At 33.5% G+C, this 21,227-nt stretch overlaps 1 protein-coding gene across 12 annotated transcripts in view; it reads right to left on the bottom strand.

The window, feature by feature from the left end:
• DMD (dystrophin) overlaps positions 1 to 21,227 on the bottom strand; it is a 1,153,352-nt gene that overhangs the window by 586,656 nt on the left and 545,469 nt on the right. For 10 of the 12 annotated variants that reach the window (XM_090124095.1, XM_090124041.1, XM_031599265.2 and 7 more), the window contains 7 exons: positions 20,402 to 20,581; positions 18,391 to 18,519; positions 16,472 to 16,642; positions 11,442 to 11,564; positions 10,083 to 10,220; positions 8,132 to 8,284; positions 7,028 to 7,210 (listed from right to left, as the gene is read on the bottom strand). In XM_090124095.1, coding sequence (XP_089980221.1) covers positions 7,028 to 7,210; positions 8,132 to 8,284; positions 10,083 to 10,220; positions 11,442 to 11,564; positions 16,472 to 16,642; positions 18,391 to 18,519; positions 20,402 to 20,581 — 1,077 coding nt within the window. The remainder of the gene's footprint in view (positions 1 to 7,027; positions 7,211 to 8,131; positions 8,285 to 10,082; positions 10,221 to 11,441; positions 11,565 to 16,471; positions 16,643 to 18,390; positions 18,520 to 20,401; positions 20,582 to 21,227) is intronic. The other 2 variants (XM_090124050.1, XM_090124071.1) reach the window with 2 other exon arrangements.

The following is a 21,227-nucleotide window of genomic DNA, read 5'->3' as shown; positions in this document are numbered from 1 at the left end:
ATCTGGACTGGCCTCAGGCTGAGGAGGCTGATGTACTGCTGCATACTGAACTCAGATGTAACTTATTTGAAAACTTACTCATTGCTTTTTACTAAAGACCCCCTATCATGAACACAAAGAAGAGACTCAGGACTAGCACAAACAGGAAATTCTAGCATATTCTGAGCACAGTCCCGGTTTTGATTTTTAATCCTGACAACTTCCATTAGTATCCATTCACTAAGTAAATTAATTTCAAATGTGATGGAACTAGGACATGAGACTATAAATACATTTTATTCTGATTGACTTAAACCAGCTCTTTTAGAATATACAAGAAAATGGAGCACTGTGTATCTTGTGTCATATCCATAACATGACTACTCATGAAGAGAGACAAAATCTAATATCACTATGCCCTAATAGATTAATTTGAACTATTGGGATTTAGAAAACGTCTCACTATAAATAAATTATGCATGTATATTAATTACTTCTGATAAAAGATGGATTATCTCAATCCAGTAATTGCAGTAGTTGAAAACTGACAAGCAAAATTACATGTCATGGTAAAAGCATTTTATAATCCCTACCCCCTTCATGCGTACTTCTGTCCACAGAAGTCAGTAACTTACTAATAGAAATCTGTAAGTAAGTAAATGCTTACATAATTCATGTTACATTTCGGAATGAAAAAAATAAATCTGAACACTGCATAACATACATTTTTGGCTTTAAAATAGATATTAAAGATACATATTTAGAATGTTTTATGGGATTCCCTTGAAAACACATTTTGAGCTGATTTATGTGTCTGACCCTCCAGCAAACAAGATGTATTTTAAAGTTTTTATACTTTACCTACAGACTAAATATGGCCATAGAGCTATTAGCCATTTCTTGCATTTGTCTAGTAATATTTTTCACAGCTGCAGAAGTGCATATATTATCAAGGAAATTACATACTTAAGGAAGTATTTAATTTACACTTCAGAAGATTAAATTATTTTACACAGTTATATATCCTTGTAACCACGATATGCAATTGTGAGCATCTGTGCATCCTGCAAAACCGGCATTAAAAAAAATCAAACTCTCTAACATAACAGTAACTACCCTAAAGAATGGAATCAGATTCAAATTCTTTTCACTCAAAACAGAATTTCAAAACTGTGTAAGCTACAGAGAAGCACACAGTGACAGACTAAGTTTCTGTATGCTCTGTTGGATGGCAGACCTCCCATGATAAGACTTTGGTCAACATCAGCTCACTTATAGGATGATTTATTAAGACGGCAGAAGCACCCTGATCACACAGCATGAAGCCTTAGGGCTGCCGTGAATTTAATCTGTTACTTTACTGACTGACCACCAAGAAAACAACTGATGTTAAATATAGCACAGATATGTTAAAATACAAACCACTTGAGATCTAAATTGACTACTTCATTTTGAAATTGACTGTTTAATTGTAATATTAATTTTGAAGATATTTAAGCCAACTGTGTGTTAGCTGTTTGTTGAAGTAATTTAGAAAATAACAACAACAACAAAAACAACAATCCACCACACTGAAATACCACTGTAGTGTTTAACAGCTTCAAATAGCAAGGTTTTAAACCTTAAACAGTGTCACCTTTCAGAGGTAATCTACATTTATACAGATGTGATCATGCAGGATAATGATAGGATTTGTTTTTTAGGCTGATTTTGTAGCTCTGACTGATTTTTTTTTTTTTTTTTTAAATAGCAGGCAAGAAATTACTGTAAATCCAGCACTAATTATATATACCTACATAGCTATTCAGCAATCACACTATACATATAAAAATTCACTTCTATGGGCAACTTTGTGAATATATTCAGAAGTATTCATGAAATAACAACAACAATAACAACGAAAATTAAATGAAAATGTCATCCTTAATTCTTGACAGGAGATGATGATTATGTCTTCAAAGGCTACTGTCACTTGGGGCCAGATCACTCTGCAGCAGGTCTTTCCTCTTATTTAACTTCACCGTATGACCAAGTAATTTTGATAGCAAACTTATTATCTATTTACTTAGATAATTCACTATGTTAATAAATTATGATATATCAGTGAAATTAAGATGGCAATTAGCTGGTTTATTTCCCCAGTAACTGGCAATTATTAGGAAGAAAATACTATACCAGGATAATGCAGTTTTGGCCAAAGAAAACTAAACGGAGAGACAAATTGGTTGTCACAGGTTTCCTTAACCAAAGAATGCTATTCTTGTTACCACCCTTACCATACTGAGAACAATAAGTAAAGCCTGTGCCATGTTTTAGACTATATTACAGTAACTTCATATCATTTAAGACAACATCCTAAGACAGTCTTAGTCCTATTTGCAGCAAGGTATTCATTCCCATGCAATGAGTTAAAGGTGTTGGATTTCACTTTCAAACTAGGGAATGTAATTCAGATTGCTTCATTAAAAACCATAAGAGATAATGAAAAAAAGGTAGAGAAAAATGTTTTCTGTGAAGTTTGATTATCTGAAAGAAATTTTGTTTTAGAAGTTGATCTAATAAAATATTGTGGGTTTGCCATGAAAATACTGAACAGAATTAATAAGCAAATAAAAGACAAGAAAAACACACTTTAGAAGAACTTAAAGTACTGTATAAGATGGTTTCACATCTTACAGAAGAAGGCTATCAATGGTCATCCCTTAAATTATCACATCACTCTATTAGAAACAGAGAAGGCAAAGTGCATTTTAAAATGCATCTTTAAAACCAGTTCCTCTTTAGCTACATCTAACGCCTATATTCAGTGTATTTCCTTCAGCTTTCTTGACAGAATCCTAAAAGAGACATAAAACTGGAAGTATTTGAAATAGAACTAAATGATTTGGATTGAATTTTCTAATAGTAATGTTAACAGATTTCCTGATTGATGGATGCTGAAAAGCTGATGTAAACACTCAGCTGTGATTTTCTTCCCAAAGATTCTCATTCATTCTCACTCCTCTACAGTACAGCCAAAGGAGGTCTGTGTTTAGATGTACTGCGTAAAGGTTCCTCAGCTAAACAACTGCCTCTGTTAATTGAAAAGTTAAATGGTATCACTGAATCGCTTCGGTCCTGTCCTTGAAAGACCCAAAACACACACAAGTTAAATAGATTCCGCATTCCAATCCATTTCTACACAGTTCTCTTCTTGCCCAGTAAGAATTTTCTTGTTTTGCTTTTCTAATGTCTTTTCTTTCATAATGCCATCCTCTCCCTTACTCCTCATGACAATAAAGATGAATTAACTTGTCTCAACTTTTGGCAACCACTACTAGTTCATTTACTGAAAAAAAAAAAAAAAAAAAAAAAAGTAAGGGGAAATACTAATTTTATTCCAGTGTCTCTGGTTGTGACAACCATGGAAAATAATTATCTAAAACAATGATAGCAAAAGAGTATTGAAGTATTAACATTATACAGATGCAGGTACATAATTAGGACACAAGATTTGTGTTTATCTAGCTGTGACACATTTCATTTCCATTACTATTTGATTTTATATTTTAGAAAATATTTTTGTAGGTAAACATATTTTATCAGTAAAAACAAGTTAACATTGCATTAAGTTAAACTAATGGAGCTCAACAGGGAAATACTAACTGAAAATTCAAAGATGTCCTTAAAAGAGGGAATTTAAACCAACTCTTGAATTTCAGATGTAAAATAGATTTGATCAGTCCTTAATCAAGTTTCAGAAGTTGATCACATAGTCCCTTACCTGAAACAAGTACCCAATTAGGAGACAATTAGTTTGAACTTCGGAATGCTTCATAGAATCTTTAACAGAATAAGGTATTTTATTTTGAAAATGAGGCTTGTGGTACTTTTTTTTTTTTTTTTTTTTCATAGGAAGTACTAACAGTACTGGTATTTGACTTATGTCACAGCTAATTCCTTTGAACTACTCTGTCTAAACCACTTACCTCGTAGAAAAAAATGCATATTTTTTACACAGTTATTTTCCTTATTCATTCTTGCTCACCACATGGTTTAAGTGGTATGAAAAGAACGTTCTCCTGATGTTTACCTTTTGATCAACTTGATTATTTTTCCCAATATGGAAAAAAATCCAAGCCAAAATATGTCAGAAATAAAATGACCATTCGTTCCAATGGAATTTTTATTTGTGTCACCAATAAAATTACTGATATAATTTATTGAAATCTACTTTTTTTGCCAGTATATATACAAGTAGGTACATAATTTTGACAGCTGTTACTGGATTGAAGGAAAAGTAGTCCTCCTATCCTAGAAATACTCTTAAGATAATATGAACTCTGGTAATTTCCAATGTCATTTTCTACCACTTTATTTATTATCATATCATTCATATTCAATTATTGTAATACAGCCTCCTTTTTCTTTAAAGAATGACTCCCTACTCTCTGAAAATTTTCCCATGACTGAATTAAGTTACAATGAATTAAACTATGTCTCAAGTTGGCATAAAGAACAGGTAGTGTTTGAGGTAACCAAAAAAAAAAAAAAAAAGCTTTTTGTGTAGTGGAAAATAGCTACGCTTCACATTTTTAAGTCTATGCTTTCTTACGCCATACTTATTAACAGAACTGGTGACACACACTTATTTTTCAGATTGTTGGTGGATACTGCCTACTACGCATCTGTGAGAGAATCACAACTTTACGAGAATCTACCATGAGAGAGATACTCAATTCTTATGTTTATGCATCCTTTTTGCAGACCTTCCCCACCTTCCCTCCCTCGCCCCCAAATTAGGGAAAAGTAAATAAGGGGGAACATAATCATTCTTCAGACTTTTATATCAGAATTATATTAGCTCTAATAAAGTAAGAAATGCAATTCTGTCATCAAGCCACAGCAGCATCTAGCTATGTTTATTCAGTTAATCATAATGAATTGCAAGATATACAGTACAGTTAAAACCTCATTGCCTTTTAACAATAACTTTCAACTCTTATATGTCTGTAAATGTATATATACATCATTAATTGCAAACGAAAAATGCAGAAATTTTCTACTTATTTTGTTTTAAAAATAAATTCAATTTTGTAATTTTATTGTATGTTTTTATTCAGTTGGTGGGTAACAGAAAGCATTTTTTGCTGGTATATGCATGTGTTCAAGTGAATAGTTCAAGTTTTCATTTTTCTTCTGTATTCTCAAGTCTTGAACAATTAACTAACCCCTCACAACATCCCTGTGAGGTAGGAACTTATGCTGTATTAAAAGAAAGAAGAAGAACAATAACAACAAAAAGGAAGTTGAGAAATTAATTTTGTTTCAGTGATTTGGGAAAACTAAAATACTAACTAAAATAGTAACGAGGCGTCTTGTTCTCCTCCTCATTCTGATGTGACCATGAAAATGCAATACTTCCCATCAGTTTCAGTAGCTTCTGTAAAACGTCTAACACATTTCACATAAATACCACAGTGGTCACTGTCAGTAGAGAATGGTATTTTTCATGAGAAATGAAAAGTACAACGTAATTAACCTGCACACACGTGTATTTAATTAACTAATTTTGCTTAAGACATTGAAGAATGTTTAAAATTTTTAAACATTTCAAAAATATAAATATACTGTACAAATAATTTATTGTAACAATAAGAGCACATGTAATGGTTGCATGCCTAAAAAGTCAGTGGCTATATTTAATTGACCAATTCAAAAACACATATACCAATTTGTCAAATTTACATAATTTAAAGAAAAAAAAAATAATGGATATACTTGCCCTCTATCATAGTAGGTGTTGGGTGAGTATTTTTAGTGTAAATGATAGATTCTTGTTCCTTTCATATCAAAAGAACAAATATATTCATTATATAAAAAAAACTTATTTACACGACAAAGTGAAGCCTGTTCTAGCTCCATGCCAATATAAATAAATGGTTTGCAACAGATTCTGTCCATCAAGTTTAATATAAACCATAGTAACCTGAAAAGAGTAATCAGATGGAACAAGATTTAATAACATACAAACCAAAATTAATGATTATCTGATTGTTTCCATATCCCAATTATTGTTTTTATATATACATAATGTAACTTAACAGTCAGAAAGTTCAAAATAAAAACAGGTTAATTACATTAACTCAGTGCATTAAAGGACTCTTATTTCCTTTCCCACTACCATTTTTAAGACGACAGAAGAGCACAATGTAATGAATGTAACATCTTCCTAACAACAAACAGGTGTCAATCCTCTCTTTAATCCCATAAAATCTAAAGTTCAAAAGCCAATAAACACAGTAAGAGGAATGATAACCAAAAACTGCCATATGAGTGCAAAAGCAGTTATTTCACAACCATCAATATGGCTAACTTGCACAATATTATTTTGATCATAAACCTGGAATAGTGACAGTTCACTTCTGTTTTATTTATCCAGTTACTGCAGCATCTATAACCTGGTAAGAATATAATAATATTTTATATTAAACCTTTCAAAATAAGAAAACATTAAGGTAGCTTAGAAAACAATTTTCACCTCTTGTTCAATTTAAAAGTACAGTTTCTTGCAAAAAACTCCATTGAGATTTTAAGCATTTGAAGAAGAGGTGATGTATAAAAGTGCAAGAAGAAAAAAAAAAAATCTCTTTCTGAAGTAGGTATAAAGATGTATTATGGACAAATAAAAACAACTGAAATTAGCATGGAATGGGTAGTTTGAATATAACACTTCTTTGGATATACACACTTACTGAACAAAATGCATGCATGGCAAACTGACATTTTTAAAGTGGAAGATGTTATGGAAAAATAATGAAGCAACAAAAATTAACATGAGCTTTTCATTGCTGAGTTTTCGTTAATTGGCTGATTTAACTGAAGGGCAATTTTAAGACCAAAATAGAGAACTATAGTATTAGAATATAACAATTTTCCCACTTGCAGACAATAGGGTTTTTCTTATTAATATCTGAAGAATTGACACTGACCCTGATACTCTCAGTGTTAGTAGGATTGTATTAGCAGTAGCAGTTGCAAACGTATGGGTTTGCCAATAACAACTCACAATTTGTGCATAGTTGAGTCTTCGAAACTGAGCAAATTTGCTCTCAAAATCTCGCCAGCGCTTGCTGAGCTGTACCAGGGTTGGCTCCACTGCTTTTGCAGCCCCATCCTTAGACAGGCGTTCAGCCTGCCTGTTCACCGCATTCAGATCTTCCTTCTTCTTCTCCAACTCTCCACCAATCTCCTAGTGAGCAAAACCAATACAGGGCCCAGGACAGTTAGCTAACTAGATCAATCAACTTAGAATTAGCAAAATACTTCTGTCAGAACTTCCATTTCAATTTTATTGTTACAGTTAAAATGTTCAGCTATGTCTTATCTTAGAGGTAAACACAACAAAAATAACTGAGATTAAGAAATCTTCTTGGAGACTAGCTGTAGATATATTAGAATCTAGTACAAACTGAGAATTAGCAAAGGCCAACGGGTTCCACATTTTGATTCTTGCTAGTACACTGTAATGGGCAGTTGTAGATTATTATTATTTTTTTAATCAATAAGGGTCAGCATATTCATGACAAATAATGTTTGGACAGTTTACAAATATATTGTCTGAATCTTCAATACAGTGCTTAATTCCTTTTTTACTCTGTGGGAAACTCAACAGAGAATGAAGCAAAGAAAGACGAGGCAAAAAAAAAAAACTAGGAAAACCTTTGACAATATGTAAATAGATCTACAGATTTTGACAATGACATATGAATGTTCAGATGAAAATGAATGTGCTAACATGAGATAGAGGTCATCCATATATCGGTAAGTCATTTGTTCATCTGGAACAAAGATACATAAAATCAATTACAATTTTTACTAAAAAACATTTGATGCTTCTTAATACATTGCACAGACCATATTGACAAAAAATTATATTTAAAGTTTTTCAAACCATTTATGTAGCAATTATTGTAACAAAATAATAAAGAAATAGTACAACAAAGAAATATCAATTTGAATACAGATTGTTAGCATTTGTTTTATTATAAATCAGAAATAATCTATTGAAATAATAATATTTTACATCTATTGAAATTTTCATTTCCATCTTTTAAATTAATAAATTTATATCTCAAAATGATCTTTCACTGCCATCCCAAAAAAACATTACCTTTAGCTTCTGCTCATCTTTGTGGTCTGGTAGACTGGCTAACTTTTTCTCAATGTCATCCAGCCATGTCATTAGGTCATCAGCCTGCCTCTTGTACTGATACCATTGATGAGAAATCTCTAAAGCCTTTTTTCTTCTTTGAGACCTCAAGTCCTGTTCACAGTGCAGATATTATTAGAATATGAATGAAAGACTTATAAAATATGAATTGACATTTGTGTACACTGAAGGAAAATAAAGGAAAAGTACACAGGTCCACTATTTTTTAATTAAATGATGATATTTAAATCAAACGTGGAAGTATCTAAACATAGGGTATTTTCATCAGTTTGACAGGTAACTGTCTATGCTAAAGGTACATGAATAAACCAGTGAGCCAGTCAACAATATTCAGAGAAGTTAAGACTCCTACACAATTATCAATATTTTTACATATAAAGCAATTCTTCTCAGAATACTTACTGGATAGAAGGAAACACAGCCCATTTAGTAGCTAGGTGTAAGTGGGCTTCCTGTGTTTTGTGATCAATTGTGAAATTCTAGCCTATGTGAGAATTCTGTAGCTATTCAAAAGAAAATAATTGAAATGCAAAAACGTATTATAGACCGTTACATACCAAACGTGTTTATGACTCAGATTTATAAAAGTATTAAAACTTCTATTGCATAGGACATTAAAAAACACAATTTTCGTTAAAGTATTATTAAATACACCTTAAGTGCTTAGCTTCATTCATGAAGAGTTCAGAAAATACTTTCCCTCCAATAGCATCTTACTAAGAAACAACTTTAGAAAAAACTTGCATAATTTATATTAAAAAAATATGCAAACAAATTTGCTTCAAGCTTTCTTGAAAATTTTATTTGACAAAGTTGAATGCTCAACTGAATAACTCAAAAGGAAAACAACCAGTCAAGATCTGGCTAATATAGCTCTAAAAAGAGTCTTCTCCTCCACAGAAAATTAGAATTAGTTCTCTTTGAACTAATGAAAAACTCTTGAAAAAATCCAAGACAAACCTAGCAGAATTCAAGTTACTTCATAATGTGAACAAAACAACACCATATTCCAGCTATTATTTTACTGCATTCACACAGCAAAATTCTAAAAATTAGAATGAAATCCACAGGAAACAAAAGACGATAATCAAAAATAAGTAATAATTAAATGTAAACAGGCTGGGTTCCTAGTGTCAGGAAAAACTAAACAACAGATTTCAAGAAAAATTCCTCCTGATGAAGGATAAAAATTTCAGCTACAATTGCCAGAGTCTATGCCTCTTAGGTGACCAAAGGTGATCTTTCAACTACAAAATTCTTCCTTTCCACATTTTATTTTTCTCCAGGAAGTTGACATCCTCAAATAAATCACTCAGCACAGAATTTAGATGTATGACTTTGGTTTTCAGCTTCTTAGCTGCTAGGTCTACTGATATAGATATACTGATACAGATTATAATCTACCCCACCAGTATTTTAAAAAAGGGAAGTGTCACCTTTCCTGTTGAAAGCGATCAGCATGCTGTTTTTTTTTTTTTTTTTAGTGAAGTATAAACCAAGTTATTAATTACAACAAAAGTGTTCTACCACCCAGAATCTGAGTTTGTGAGGTTGAATTGTAGCTAAGGTCTAGAATTCTGTTGGAGAAACATAAAAAGTGCAAAACATATTTTAAAGAGGTATAAAATCAAATAAGTATTTACTGTCCAATTGGCAATCACCTGGTTGTAACAAAACTGTGACAAAACAGTGCCCATTACACTGCATAATTAATATGCCTTTTCCAAAGCTTCAAGAAAAGTGTACAAGCAAATATATGCTTACCGTTGAATAGTTTCAAATGACTTATCTCTAAATAGTAAAGAGGATTCATTTAACTTTACAGAACATTGCCCTGAAATGAAGAAAAATCTGTTTTATTTGCATGTGCTTATAACGGTAGCTCCTATACCTTGAGAGCATTATGTTTAGTCTGCAACAGCTGCTGTTTTATCTTTATTTCCTCCCGTTGTCTCTCATCTGTGATTCTTTTCTGAAGCGTGTCGCCCCTTTGCAGCAATTCTTTCACTGTGCTTTCATCATCTTCACTCTGATTTAAAATAATAACAGGTAAAATGGGCATTTAATTTAACTACCGCTTAAGTACTAGGAGTTTTCAACATATAAACCTATACTTCCTATGCTAGAGATCTAAAAGCTACTTGCAGTTGTGTTCTGAAGACACAGTAGCTTTCACTTACTTTCTGTATAACTTGAAAGGTACGAATAAAACAGCAAATGAAAAGCTACAGATGTTTGATAGTAGATTTTATAGAACATCCAGGATAAGAGGATGAAAACAATAAAGGCAAAAAGATAAAATATTTCTACCTTTAAAACAGAAAGGTGTATCTGAAATACTCCACAAAAGTTTCAGTAGTCATTGAAATTGTCAGTATGCTACAGACAATATGATTCCTAAGTATTTCACATAATAGTATCATCACAACACAAAACAGCTATTCTAGCATTGAAAATGGTACCACTATGCACTCTTGATATAGAAGGTGAATCTATTCCTACAGATTTCAAGACCATTTTTGAAACAACACTAAACATTCTATATATATAAACAGAAAAAATATGCTCAAGCATTGGAACATCACCCAGTAAAACTTAATTCACTTATTTACCACTTGAGAAAATACCACCTCAAATTGCTTATGTTTTTCCTGCATTAAAAAATAAATAAATAAAAATTAAAATTAAAATATTTCATTTTAGCTTTGATATGAAAGATCTATCTTTGAATAATACCTTCAAAGGAAATACAATACTGTTTATTTATATTGCTTATAAAGAAATTTATATCTGATCTTGCTGAGGATTCACAAAGTGAGGATCCTAAAGATGACTGGCTATCTAAGACACGTCATTCCTCTGAAAATTGTATTGAAGAAATCACAGCAGTATTTTGTTCATGACATTTTGTTTTTGTTTTAATACACATACATTGTTTTACTATTAATAAATAGGAAACAAGTAATAAAACTTATCACAATCATATATATTATTCACAATATAAGGTATGACCATATATGTTAATAACTAATCTCTTTGTGTTATTTGTCTTTAGTGAATGTCTTCTTTTACATATCTACTGAATTAATGCTAATTTGGAACCTTTGAATTTATAATATATTAGCGCAGTAAAATTTTGTCCAAGTCATATCTAAAGATCTTAAGACAAATAAGGTAGTTCCTCATTTTCACTCAGGACTTTTTCATCTTTCTATCTACTTCACTCAAACTTCCATTTCAACCAAATTACCATATCTTTATTGAAGTCCTCCTCTTTCAGATTCACCCCCTGCTGAATTTCAACCTCCAGTGGTTCAAGTAATTTTTGTATATCGAAGTCAAATTGTTCCAATTCCTTCAAAGGAATGAAGGGCTAGAATGGGAAAAATACAGATATAATTTATTTAAATTACATACTTAATGTTATTATTAGAAGCATAAACAAGAACAGACATCTGTTCCACTTCCTATTACTAAAACATTAGTACATTTTCCATAAGATGAAAATATTATCACCATGCAACTCCAACTACCCACATACGCATATAAAGATTGGTATTTAAGAATACTCTAGAGTTCTCATGTAAGAAATATAAGAATTCTGTGGTGAATTAAGATAAAAAAAAAAAAAAAAAAAAAAAAAGATATTTTCACATTTGTGCGCAATAGGCTCAGATAAACAGTGTCTAAAAAATTAAGTTTAGACAGTAGTCAGAAATGGTATAGCAACAAGCAATCCATTTAGATGAATAACTACCTTCAACTACCAATTGAGAACAATGTCAGGATAACTTGTCTCAGTGTTTTGAAATCATTGTTCTGTCAAAATAACAGCAAAAATACCAGATTGATTACATAGTATCCATCTTAAAAAACAAAACAAAACAGTTAAACTCTGTATAAGATATCCACTTAATGATACTATGTAACGTACTAAAAAAAAAGTAAACAAAACCTTCTTGTTTCAAGAAAGCACTCCAGGTGAGGTCTAAAAAATGCAAAGCAGAGAGGGACTGCCTCTCCCTTCTGTCACCCCTCTTTTGATGCAGCCCAGGATACCATTGGCCATCTGGGCTGCAAGAGTACACTGCTAGATCATGTCCAGCTTTTTATCCACTAGGACCCCTCCGTCCTTCTCCACAGGGCTGCTCTTGATGAGTCTGTAGACGTATCTGAGATTGCACTGATCCAAGTGCAACACTTCGCATTTGGCCGTGTTCAACTTCATTCAGTTCACGTGGGCCCAGATTTCAATCTTGTCCAGGTCACTCTGGATGGCATCCATTCTTTCTGTCATATTGACTACACCACTCAGATTAGTGTCATGAGTAAACTTGCTGAGAGTACGCTCAATCCCCCTGTCTATGTAATTGATAAGCATGTTGAAGAGCATCAGTCTCAAGAGTGACCCTTGGGAGACACTACTTGTGACTGATCTTCACTTGGACATAGATTTGTTAATCGTAACACCCTGGCTCTGACCATCCAACCGATTCTTTCTTATCCAACAGACCAGCCTGCAAATCCATGTCTCCCCAGTTTAGAGATAAGGATGGGGTGCAGGACCACATCTAGGCAGACATCATCAGTTGCCCTTCTTTTGTCTACAGATGTTGTCACTCCATCACAGAAGGCCAACAGATTGGTCAGGCATGATCAGCCCATGGTAAAGTCGTGCTGGCTGTCTCTGATCACCTTCTTGTCTTGCACATGCTGTAACCCAGCCTCCAGGAGGATCTGTTCCATGAACTTCCTAGGCACAGAAGTGAGGTTCACTGGCCTGTAGTTTCCCAGGTCTTCCTCTCTTCCTTTCTTAAAAATGGAAGTAATATTTTCCTTTTTCCAGTGACCAGGGACTTTACCTGACAGCCGTGACTTTTCAAATATGATGCTGAGTGACTTGGTAGTCACATCAGCCAGTCCCTTCAGGACCCTGGAATGCATTTCATCAGGCCCCATAGACTTGCACACATTCAGTCTCATTAAGTGATCTCTGACCTATTCTTCTCTTAATGACCTAGAAAGTCCTGGATGTACTTCTGTCTACTTACTAAAGGAATAAGTACATTATATTTTTGTCACTTCCCTTGTACATTTATCTACAGAACAACTGGTCTTTATTATAAAACATATGTTTGTAATCAAGATGTTAATAATCAAAGCTATTCAGTCAAACAAAAGAGGCTAGACATCAACTAACACTCAGAAGATGTGCAAAACTTTATCAATTGTTCCACAGATGAACTGGGAGATTTAGAGTAAAAATATTTTAATTGTATCTGGTTGATCATTTTAATGACAAAGACTTTCTACGTTTGTACACACTAATGGAAATATAATAATGGATGCTATTCATAAGGAAACATACTGTGCTCACAAATTTTCATCAAGAAGCTCAGCTTCTTACCTAGCAACTACTTCAACTAAGACAGAAATAATAGCAAAATGCTAAGTAATCTATACTCAAATGATCTGAAGGATATATTCAAAAGTACTTAAATATCAAGGGAAGAGAAATCAAATAATAAAACTGGAATATATAATTACTACTTGTTGACAGATATTAAAACCAAAACAACTTTTTTTTTTTCTTCTTTTTTTTTTTTTTTAAATCATGGAAGGAAAAATACTCATTGAAATTCTAGTAATTGAATAAAGTTTAAAAAAACACTTGAAAATTTTAAATCTCAGTGCACTATGACATACTTACAGCTTCATCTCGTTATTTCAGACCACAATTATTCATTGTTCATTGAAATTACTTGAGTGAGCCCACAACAAACAATGCAAACAATTAACCCATGAAAAATCATCCACTGGCAGCTACATCATTTATATCACTTCATCAAAGGATGCATCATTACAACATTTCATCTTACAACATTGTGGAAGAGTATGGCAAAACTCAGAAGGAGCTCCATATTACAGTATTAAGAATAGAAATGTTACACAACAGAGTCGCTTGTACCTACATATCCTCTGTCTACAGTTTATACTTCTGTACTGAGTAGAAGCACATTGCAACTACTGAAATACTACTGATGGCTGCCACGAAAAATAAAATAAAATAAAATAAAATAAAATCCCTACATAATCATCCTAGGTCACGGGAAAAGGTACTCCAACACAATGAGTAGGCTGGGGGTTGGGAAAGTTGGGAGGGGAGAGATGACCTGAACTGGTCGAAGGGATACCATATCGTATAATGATTTGTTCCAGAAAATCAAAGAAAGAAACAAACAGAAAAAACAAAGAAGCAAAACCAAACCAACCAACCAACCAATCAACCAAACAAAAAAACGTAAGGGAGACGAAGAAGTGGGATACAATTTCCAGTGTATCCATCAATGAAAAATAGGCTGAGCTTCAGTGTGCTTAGGGGAGGTAGTGAGTCTTTGTGTCACTTGTTTTTTTCCCCTTACCTATGAAATTGTCTGTATATCAACCTGCAAGTTTTCTCAGTTTCACTTCTCCTGTTCTTATCCTCTATCTCACTGAGGGGATGAGGTCTGAGTGAGTTGCTGTGTGGGTGCTTAGATGCTGCTGGCTGGTTCTACCCTCCACAATAGCACAGTATCAATATTCCTAAAAATCTGTGTTAAAACTACCTAGAAAAGACAGCAGCTTTGGAAAAAAACATGTCTTGTTTATTTTTGTGCAGTAAGAAATGCTACATTGTTCAAAGAAATAATGTCAATGACTCTGCACTCAGTTAAAGAAGGTACTTCCACCTCTGAAGAGCAAAATTATTTAGAAATCACCCAGTTAAAGTTCATCTTAGCTAGCAAAGATGAAATGACACAGTCAGACAATTGTTGGAACTTGCTTGTATTACAAAACAAGTAATCTTTTAATCTCTCAGCCAAATAGAGCATCAGTTTTAAACAATCCAGCAATTTATTTGCCCCTATACAAGCTATGAGAGAGTACTTGATTTTCAAGAAAGACTAATATTTCCTGGGGAAAACAAACAAACAAACAAACAAACAAACAAAAAAAAAACAGGTGTCAAAATAGCACATACTTCTCAAGGTGAGAGGCCATAAAAAACAGTGTTCTATGTATTCATACATATCCTTTTTTGCACAATTCTTGCATTTAAAATTAATTGACTCATTTTTAATTCAACAACATCAATTACATGTCACTGTTCATCTTTGCAGTTCATAAGTGTGCAAATTAAGTAATATACTGAAGAAAAGAAAACCCAAACCATACCCTGGCTTTCTCCTCAACTTTCCTGGAAGTCCCTTTAACTTTCTCTCTTGTTTTCAAGCAGATATTGACACAGTTATTTCACACTGTTTCACAGTTTCTATCATTAAGCTTCTCCCTCCCCCCCCCAGTAGGATAAACTCTGTTCCACAAATGAAAACTAAATCAACTCAAATATGTACAAAGAATGTGCTGATTACAGAGGGCACTGAGCTCTGTGAAAGCCCAAAACGGTAGATGGAAACCATGCAACCTTGCTTATGCATTTTATGCATTTATAAGGCTTATTTCTTTCTCTGTCATTGATCCTCTGTGCATTGATTTCCCATGCTATTACACTAGCTACCACAAATACATAGGATAAGGATCCATACATTCCTGCTATGCAACCTACATGACTGCCTGCTTTAATCTGCAAAACTACTCTTCATAATAAAGGTAGCAAAAACAATGGAGAAAAGAAGTGGCTTATGTCCTCCCTCATTCCATGTCAGAAGTGAATTTGTCAAAACTTGGCTAAAAAAACCCTAATTCAAACTGAACTCAATTCAGTACTCAAACTAATTGAAGAGATAATTATCTGAAGTGCAGTTGAAATACACATATACAAATACATGCATATCAAACCTTGACAAGTCTCGGCCTCATAGGAAAAGACATTTAATAAAAATTAGCTCCTCCAAACAAATACACACACATACACATACACACACACACACACAAAAGGTTATGGACAGTCATTTGAGAAGATTAAGAATCTTATTATTTCCTAAATGACATACATTTTTTGTGTTAGTGAGGTAACAGGTATATGCTTATATAAATTTAGTGAATATCACTATTTATGCAGTAGTGAAAAAAGTCCCTTAATGCCAAACCCCCCTCAAACATTGACACTTAGAAAAAATAAATAAATAAAATTAAAAAATTAAAATAAAATTTTAATGTATTTTCCTTTAAAATCTTAGATTTTGAAGACTCTATAGTTCACTGATAAGTTTTAACTGTGCACCTTATACAGATACCATTCTGTACGCATCTCCATACGGAAGCAAGTCTTCCTACCTTTCCACTCTTAATTCTTTGTGATATGGCAGCAAATCGATGGTTGAGCTCTGATAGTTTAGGCTCTATTACTTTCCTGCAGTGATCACCATGGTTTGTCATCAAGTCTACTGCTTGGTCACGCACAGAGTCCACCTTTGGATGCATATCATTCAGCTCAGCCTTTAAGCGCTACAGTCCGTGAGCAAGAGACAGGGCTTGAAGTTAGTAATAAATGCAAAGAGAGAGAAAGAGAGAGAGAGAGAGTGTGCAAAGGAATAGGGAGCAAAACCACAAAGCAAATTCAGACAATTATGCATGAACATGCAAATGCAGTAGAAATTCATTAGATAACATTCTTACTCACGTCCCTCAAAATTTACAGCAGGAATGTATCTATATATCTGTTTTCTGATCTTCTATTGGAAAATAATGGTGGATAGTATTTCTAGACAGGTTATCTGCCATAATACAATCCTCAACATATTTGAGGGTACAATCAATTATGTTCCTAAAGATAAGGAGAGTTGCTAATTGTGTTAACACACTGGCACAGGTTGCCCAGAGATGCAAGTACAACATCCCTGGATGTGCTCAAGGCCAGGTTGGATGGGGACTTGGGCAACTTGATGTAGTGGGTGCCTGTGGCAAGGATTTGGAACAGGATAGTGTTTAGGGTCCCTTCCACTTCAAACCATTCTTTTGTGATCATAATTCATACATTAAAGAACTCAAGGTAATAGTTGCTACTTTCATTACTTTAGTAAGCTTCAGTGGAGGGAGTGAAAAACGATGAGATGAACACCAGTGTGATTTTTTTAATACAAATCTATATATTTTTTTACAAGAAAACAATACCTTCTTCTTCTGTAATAATAATAATTACAACAGTAGATGCCAATGTGGGCACAGGAAAAAAAGGGGAGCTACATATTAAGGAATCATAAACACATCTGGGCATCAGGAAGTATTTTACAATGCCTATGAAATGCCGTTCTGCAATACAAGTGTAAACATTTTATCAATGGCGGAGATAATTGCACTTTGTGCTTTACGGTGGCAAAATCGTTTACCTTGCTTCAGAAGTCTGTCCTTTAATCCTTCTGAGATCAATGAGCAATTGACTTATGCTCTGTGTAAGTGCTACTTGGAAATTTTGATTGCCTTGGATTTTTATTTTTATTTTTTTGTAAATGGTATCACTGTGTTGCAATACAATTCTGATTTTGATTTGCAAACTATTTCTCAGATAATATGCAACATTTCACACTGATTACTGAAGTAAATATATATATACATATATGTAAGTCCATATAGATAATAACTTAAAGTCCTTGACAAAGAAGTTATTTTAAATAGATACTTTGTCACAATTATCTTACATGTCAATTTTTCATCAGTCTTGCATCAAATGATGCAAGAGGCCAAATAAAACCTTTAGATCAGTGCACTAAGCCATTATTATACAGCTTATTCACCATGTAATATTCTTGCTCATGGTGTTGGACTGGCTTCAATGCAAGCAGTGTTCACAGGACTAAAACAATCATATGACAGAGAAATCAAATGCAGATACCATAGATATCAGAAAAGAATAAAAGAAAAATAGAAAAGTATTTAAAAATGAAAACATAGGAGAAAAGGTTTGTGTTTAACCTGCTCTGCTTAAGTAGTATTTTCCAGCAAACACAGGTTTAAAAAGATTTTCTACTCACCATGAAATAACCAAGACTTGTAATGTATCTGGTTTTATTCCTGTAGGAACTTAACTTTTGCTGTGTGGTACAAAGTTACTAAGTCATCTACAAGCTGCCAGAGGGTAGCTTTATCACAGAGAAAATAATGTTTATCAATTTTGGATACCTTTCAAAATATGCTAGTTCTGACACATTCCTTTTCAGAATAAAATTAATGTTTTCCAGAAAATCACATTTTTTTACCTTAAGAGTTTCCTCTTTTTGATGGGGTTTTTGCTTATCAGATTCATCCAACAGTATTTCAGCACGATATATCCAAGTCGTGACATTAGCTACTTTCTGATCAAAAGCCTCCATGTGCTTTTGATATTCCTGTATGTGAAAAAGGTAAATACTGCATACAAAAAAGTAATCAGAACTGAAATAACAGCCATATTTATGCCAATTGTGGCAAGCATGCATATGTTATGAAACGTAATTTATTTCATATAATATCTGCTTGCTATGTGAAGGACAAAAATCTATTTTATGTGTTTGCTTTCACTTTTTATGCTTTATTTCTTTGAAAGACATTCTAGAGGAGACAGAATCTTCCTAAGAGACAGACAGGAGGGTGATACAGTCACAGCAAGAAACAGGCACTGCAGCTCAGTGAGACTGCTGAGAGGAACAGGAAGCTGGCAGGCAGGCCTAATGGAGGTGAAATTTCCCAAGAATCAGGCTTGCTTTTCATTGAGCTACTAAGTTGATTGAAACGAGGATGGAAACAAGAATTCACTTCCAAAATCACAGTCAAGTGAGTGAGTTATATATATGTAATTTCCATGTACATTTCACCTACCTTCTCTGCTTTCATATTCTACTTTTTAAAAAGCTACTGTCGTTGATACTCCAATAAAACTTTTTGTTTATTTATAAATCTTCTGTCTTTTCTGATGAGATCACTAGAATGAGGTGTATGCACACCTACCTCAAAATTATAAGTGAGCTATATGTACTTATTAGAATACTATTAGAATATTGATATTTTAGTAGTGTGACAGTGGCAACCGCTGTAGCAATTTACTGAGCTGATCCTTTTGGTCGTTAAAAGTATTACTCTACAGAAACTGCAATACTGCTACATAACCTTACCAATGGCATAACTATAGCAATCTATAAACTCCAATATATATTTCTAATAATCAGTTCTACATTGAAGCTAAGCACCTACATCATGTTAAAACAAATGCTTCAGTCTTCCAGATAGAGCAGACACAAATGGATGTTTGCATTTGTACACTGCCTATAGATGAAGAAGTGATGCTGCATATCTGTTACAGAAGCTTTCCTAAGATAAGCTCTAGTAGAGCTAAAAAACACCAAGCTCTGAAAAGTTAAGTCTAATGTATCCCTGAGAACAATTTCAGTTTCTCTGGCTTCAAATTGCATTCTGATTCTATCAGGAAAAGAAACATCATAGAAGATTTTCTTAAGCAACTGTACGGTTAATACTCCTTCTTTGCTTCTGTCAACTCTTCAGAACAACGTGAAGGGGAGAATGAAGTTTTACGACTGCCAGTAGTTCTAAGATGCTGGGACTCCTGAATTTAAATTAAACATGGTTCAGGGATTTGCTTTGCATGAGGTTTAATCTGGGCCCCTTAACAAACTGTCCCCATCAAAACATGCACCACAAAATTGCTCAGAGGAGGATCACGCAGTTCTGAAGGACCACACCATTGTTCTTGAGCACATTAGGTGCATGGTACTGCAGAGCTTCTAATTCACTTGCCTTTGAAATGAATTTAGTTCACACACATCACATCTATTCTGAGGACCAAACCAACATGCAGCTGGTAACTTTCAGGTTGTATTTCTGTTGCAAACAGAAATGCTAATGTAGACAAACACAAAGTTGGTATCAGTACTGAGGCTAATTCAACTGATATGGCCATATCTTTTACTTGATTTATATTCAAGTATGTTAGGTCTTTGGGAAGAACCTGCTTTTCACACACTAGGGAAAAAAAAAAAAAAAAAGGCCCAGAAACTACTCAGGCAGATTAGAATGGGAAAAACTAATAAGCAAAATTCCACAGTGTGTTCTCTCTTTAATCAGTCAAATCTAAAATACACTCAGCTAAACAGTGTGATTGACTGTCAATCAATTAGATAAGCATACTCTAGGGCACCAGAAAAAGCAATCCTATGAGAATGAGAACCCACTCCTGGGCATCATTTCTCCTGTGGGCACAAACACATTTTTTCTTACCAATAACAGATTTAACCATTCCTCGGCACGTGAAGTTACTGCTATCCAATTACTGTTCAGGAGGCTGAGTTTATCTTCCACTAGACTTTCCTTTCCTTTCAATACTGTCTTCAAATTCTCTCCTAAATCACTGATATTCTTAAGCTGGACTTGGCGTTTCTCAATCTCTTTCCGTGTTGCCTACAATCAGAAGAATAAAAAATAAAAATTCAGGAAATTAAGCATTCTCCACACAACAATCAACAAACAGCCCGTAGGTTCATACGAGAAAACAGCCTCTTGCTTCCTATAATCGGGGAAATAAGTATAAATATGAGTAAGTTAAGCATAAATTGTTTGGTTTTAGCTCTGATAAAATTGCGTTCTTCATCTTCTCATATTTGGTAAACAAATTATTTTCATAAATCATGAATTAGCTCTCCCTCCAGTGTTCAAAATATAATTTTAATATTTTATTATAAACAACAACAACAACAACTATGTTTTACAATATTTACCTAAAGATATTTACTTTGGATGTAATAAAATGGCATAGTATGAAATTGCATAGAAAGCTAACATAATAAATAGAACAATAACAAAGCATTATGATAACATCTGAAGACTTATAGAACTTCACCAAAACTAGTCTTATGGATGATTTTAATATTCCTTTGATATTTGCAAGTGTAATCTTTTTTCAGCAGAAACCATGTCCTGTCCTGTTAAATGTCTTGTTTCCAAACACTAGAAACGCTTTTTTTTTTTTTTTTTTTTTTGTGAAGCCCCATCTGGGACACTGCGTCGGAGTGTGGAGCCCCCAGTACAAAAAAGACAGGGAGCTGTT

Source organism: Phasianus colchicus, chromosome 1 (assembly GCF_987193195.1).
Source record: "Phasianus colchicus chromosome 1, bPhaCol1.hap1.1, whole genome shotgun sequence".
Lineage (NCBI taxonomy): Eukaryota > Metazoa > Chordata > Aves > Galliformes > Phasianidae > Phasianus > Phasianus colchicus.
This window is presented reverse-complemented; position numbering and strand designations above follow the sequence as displayed.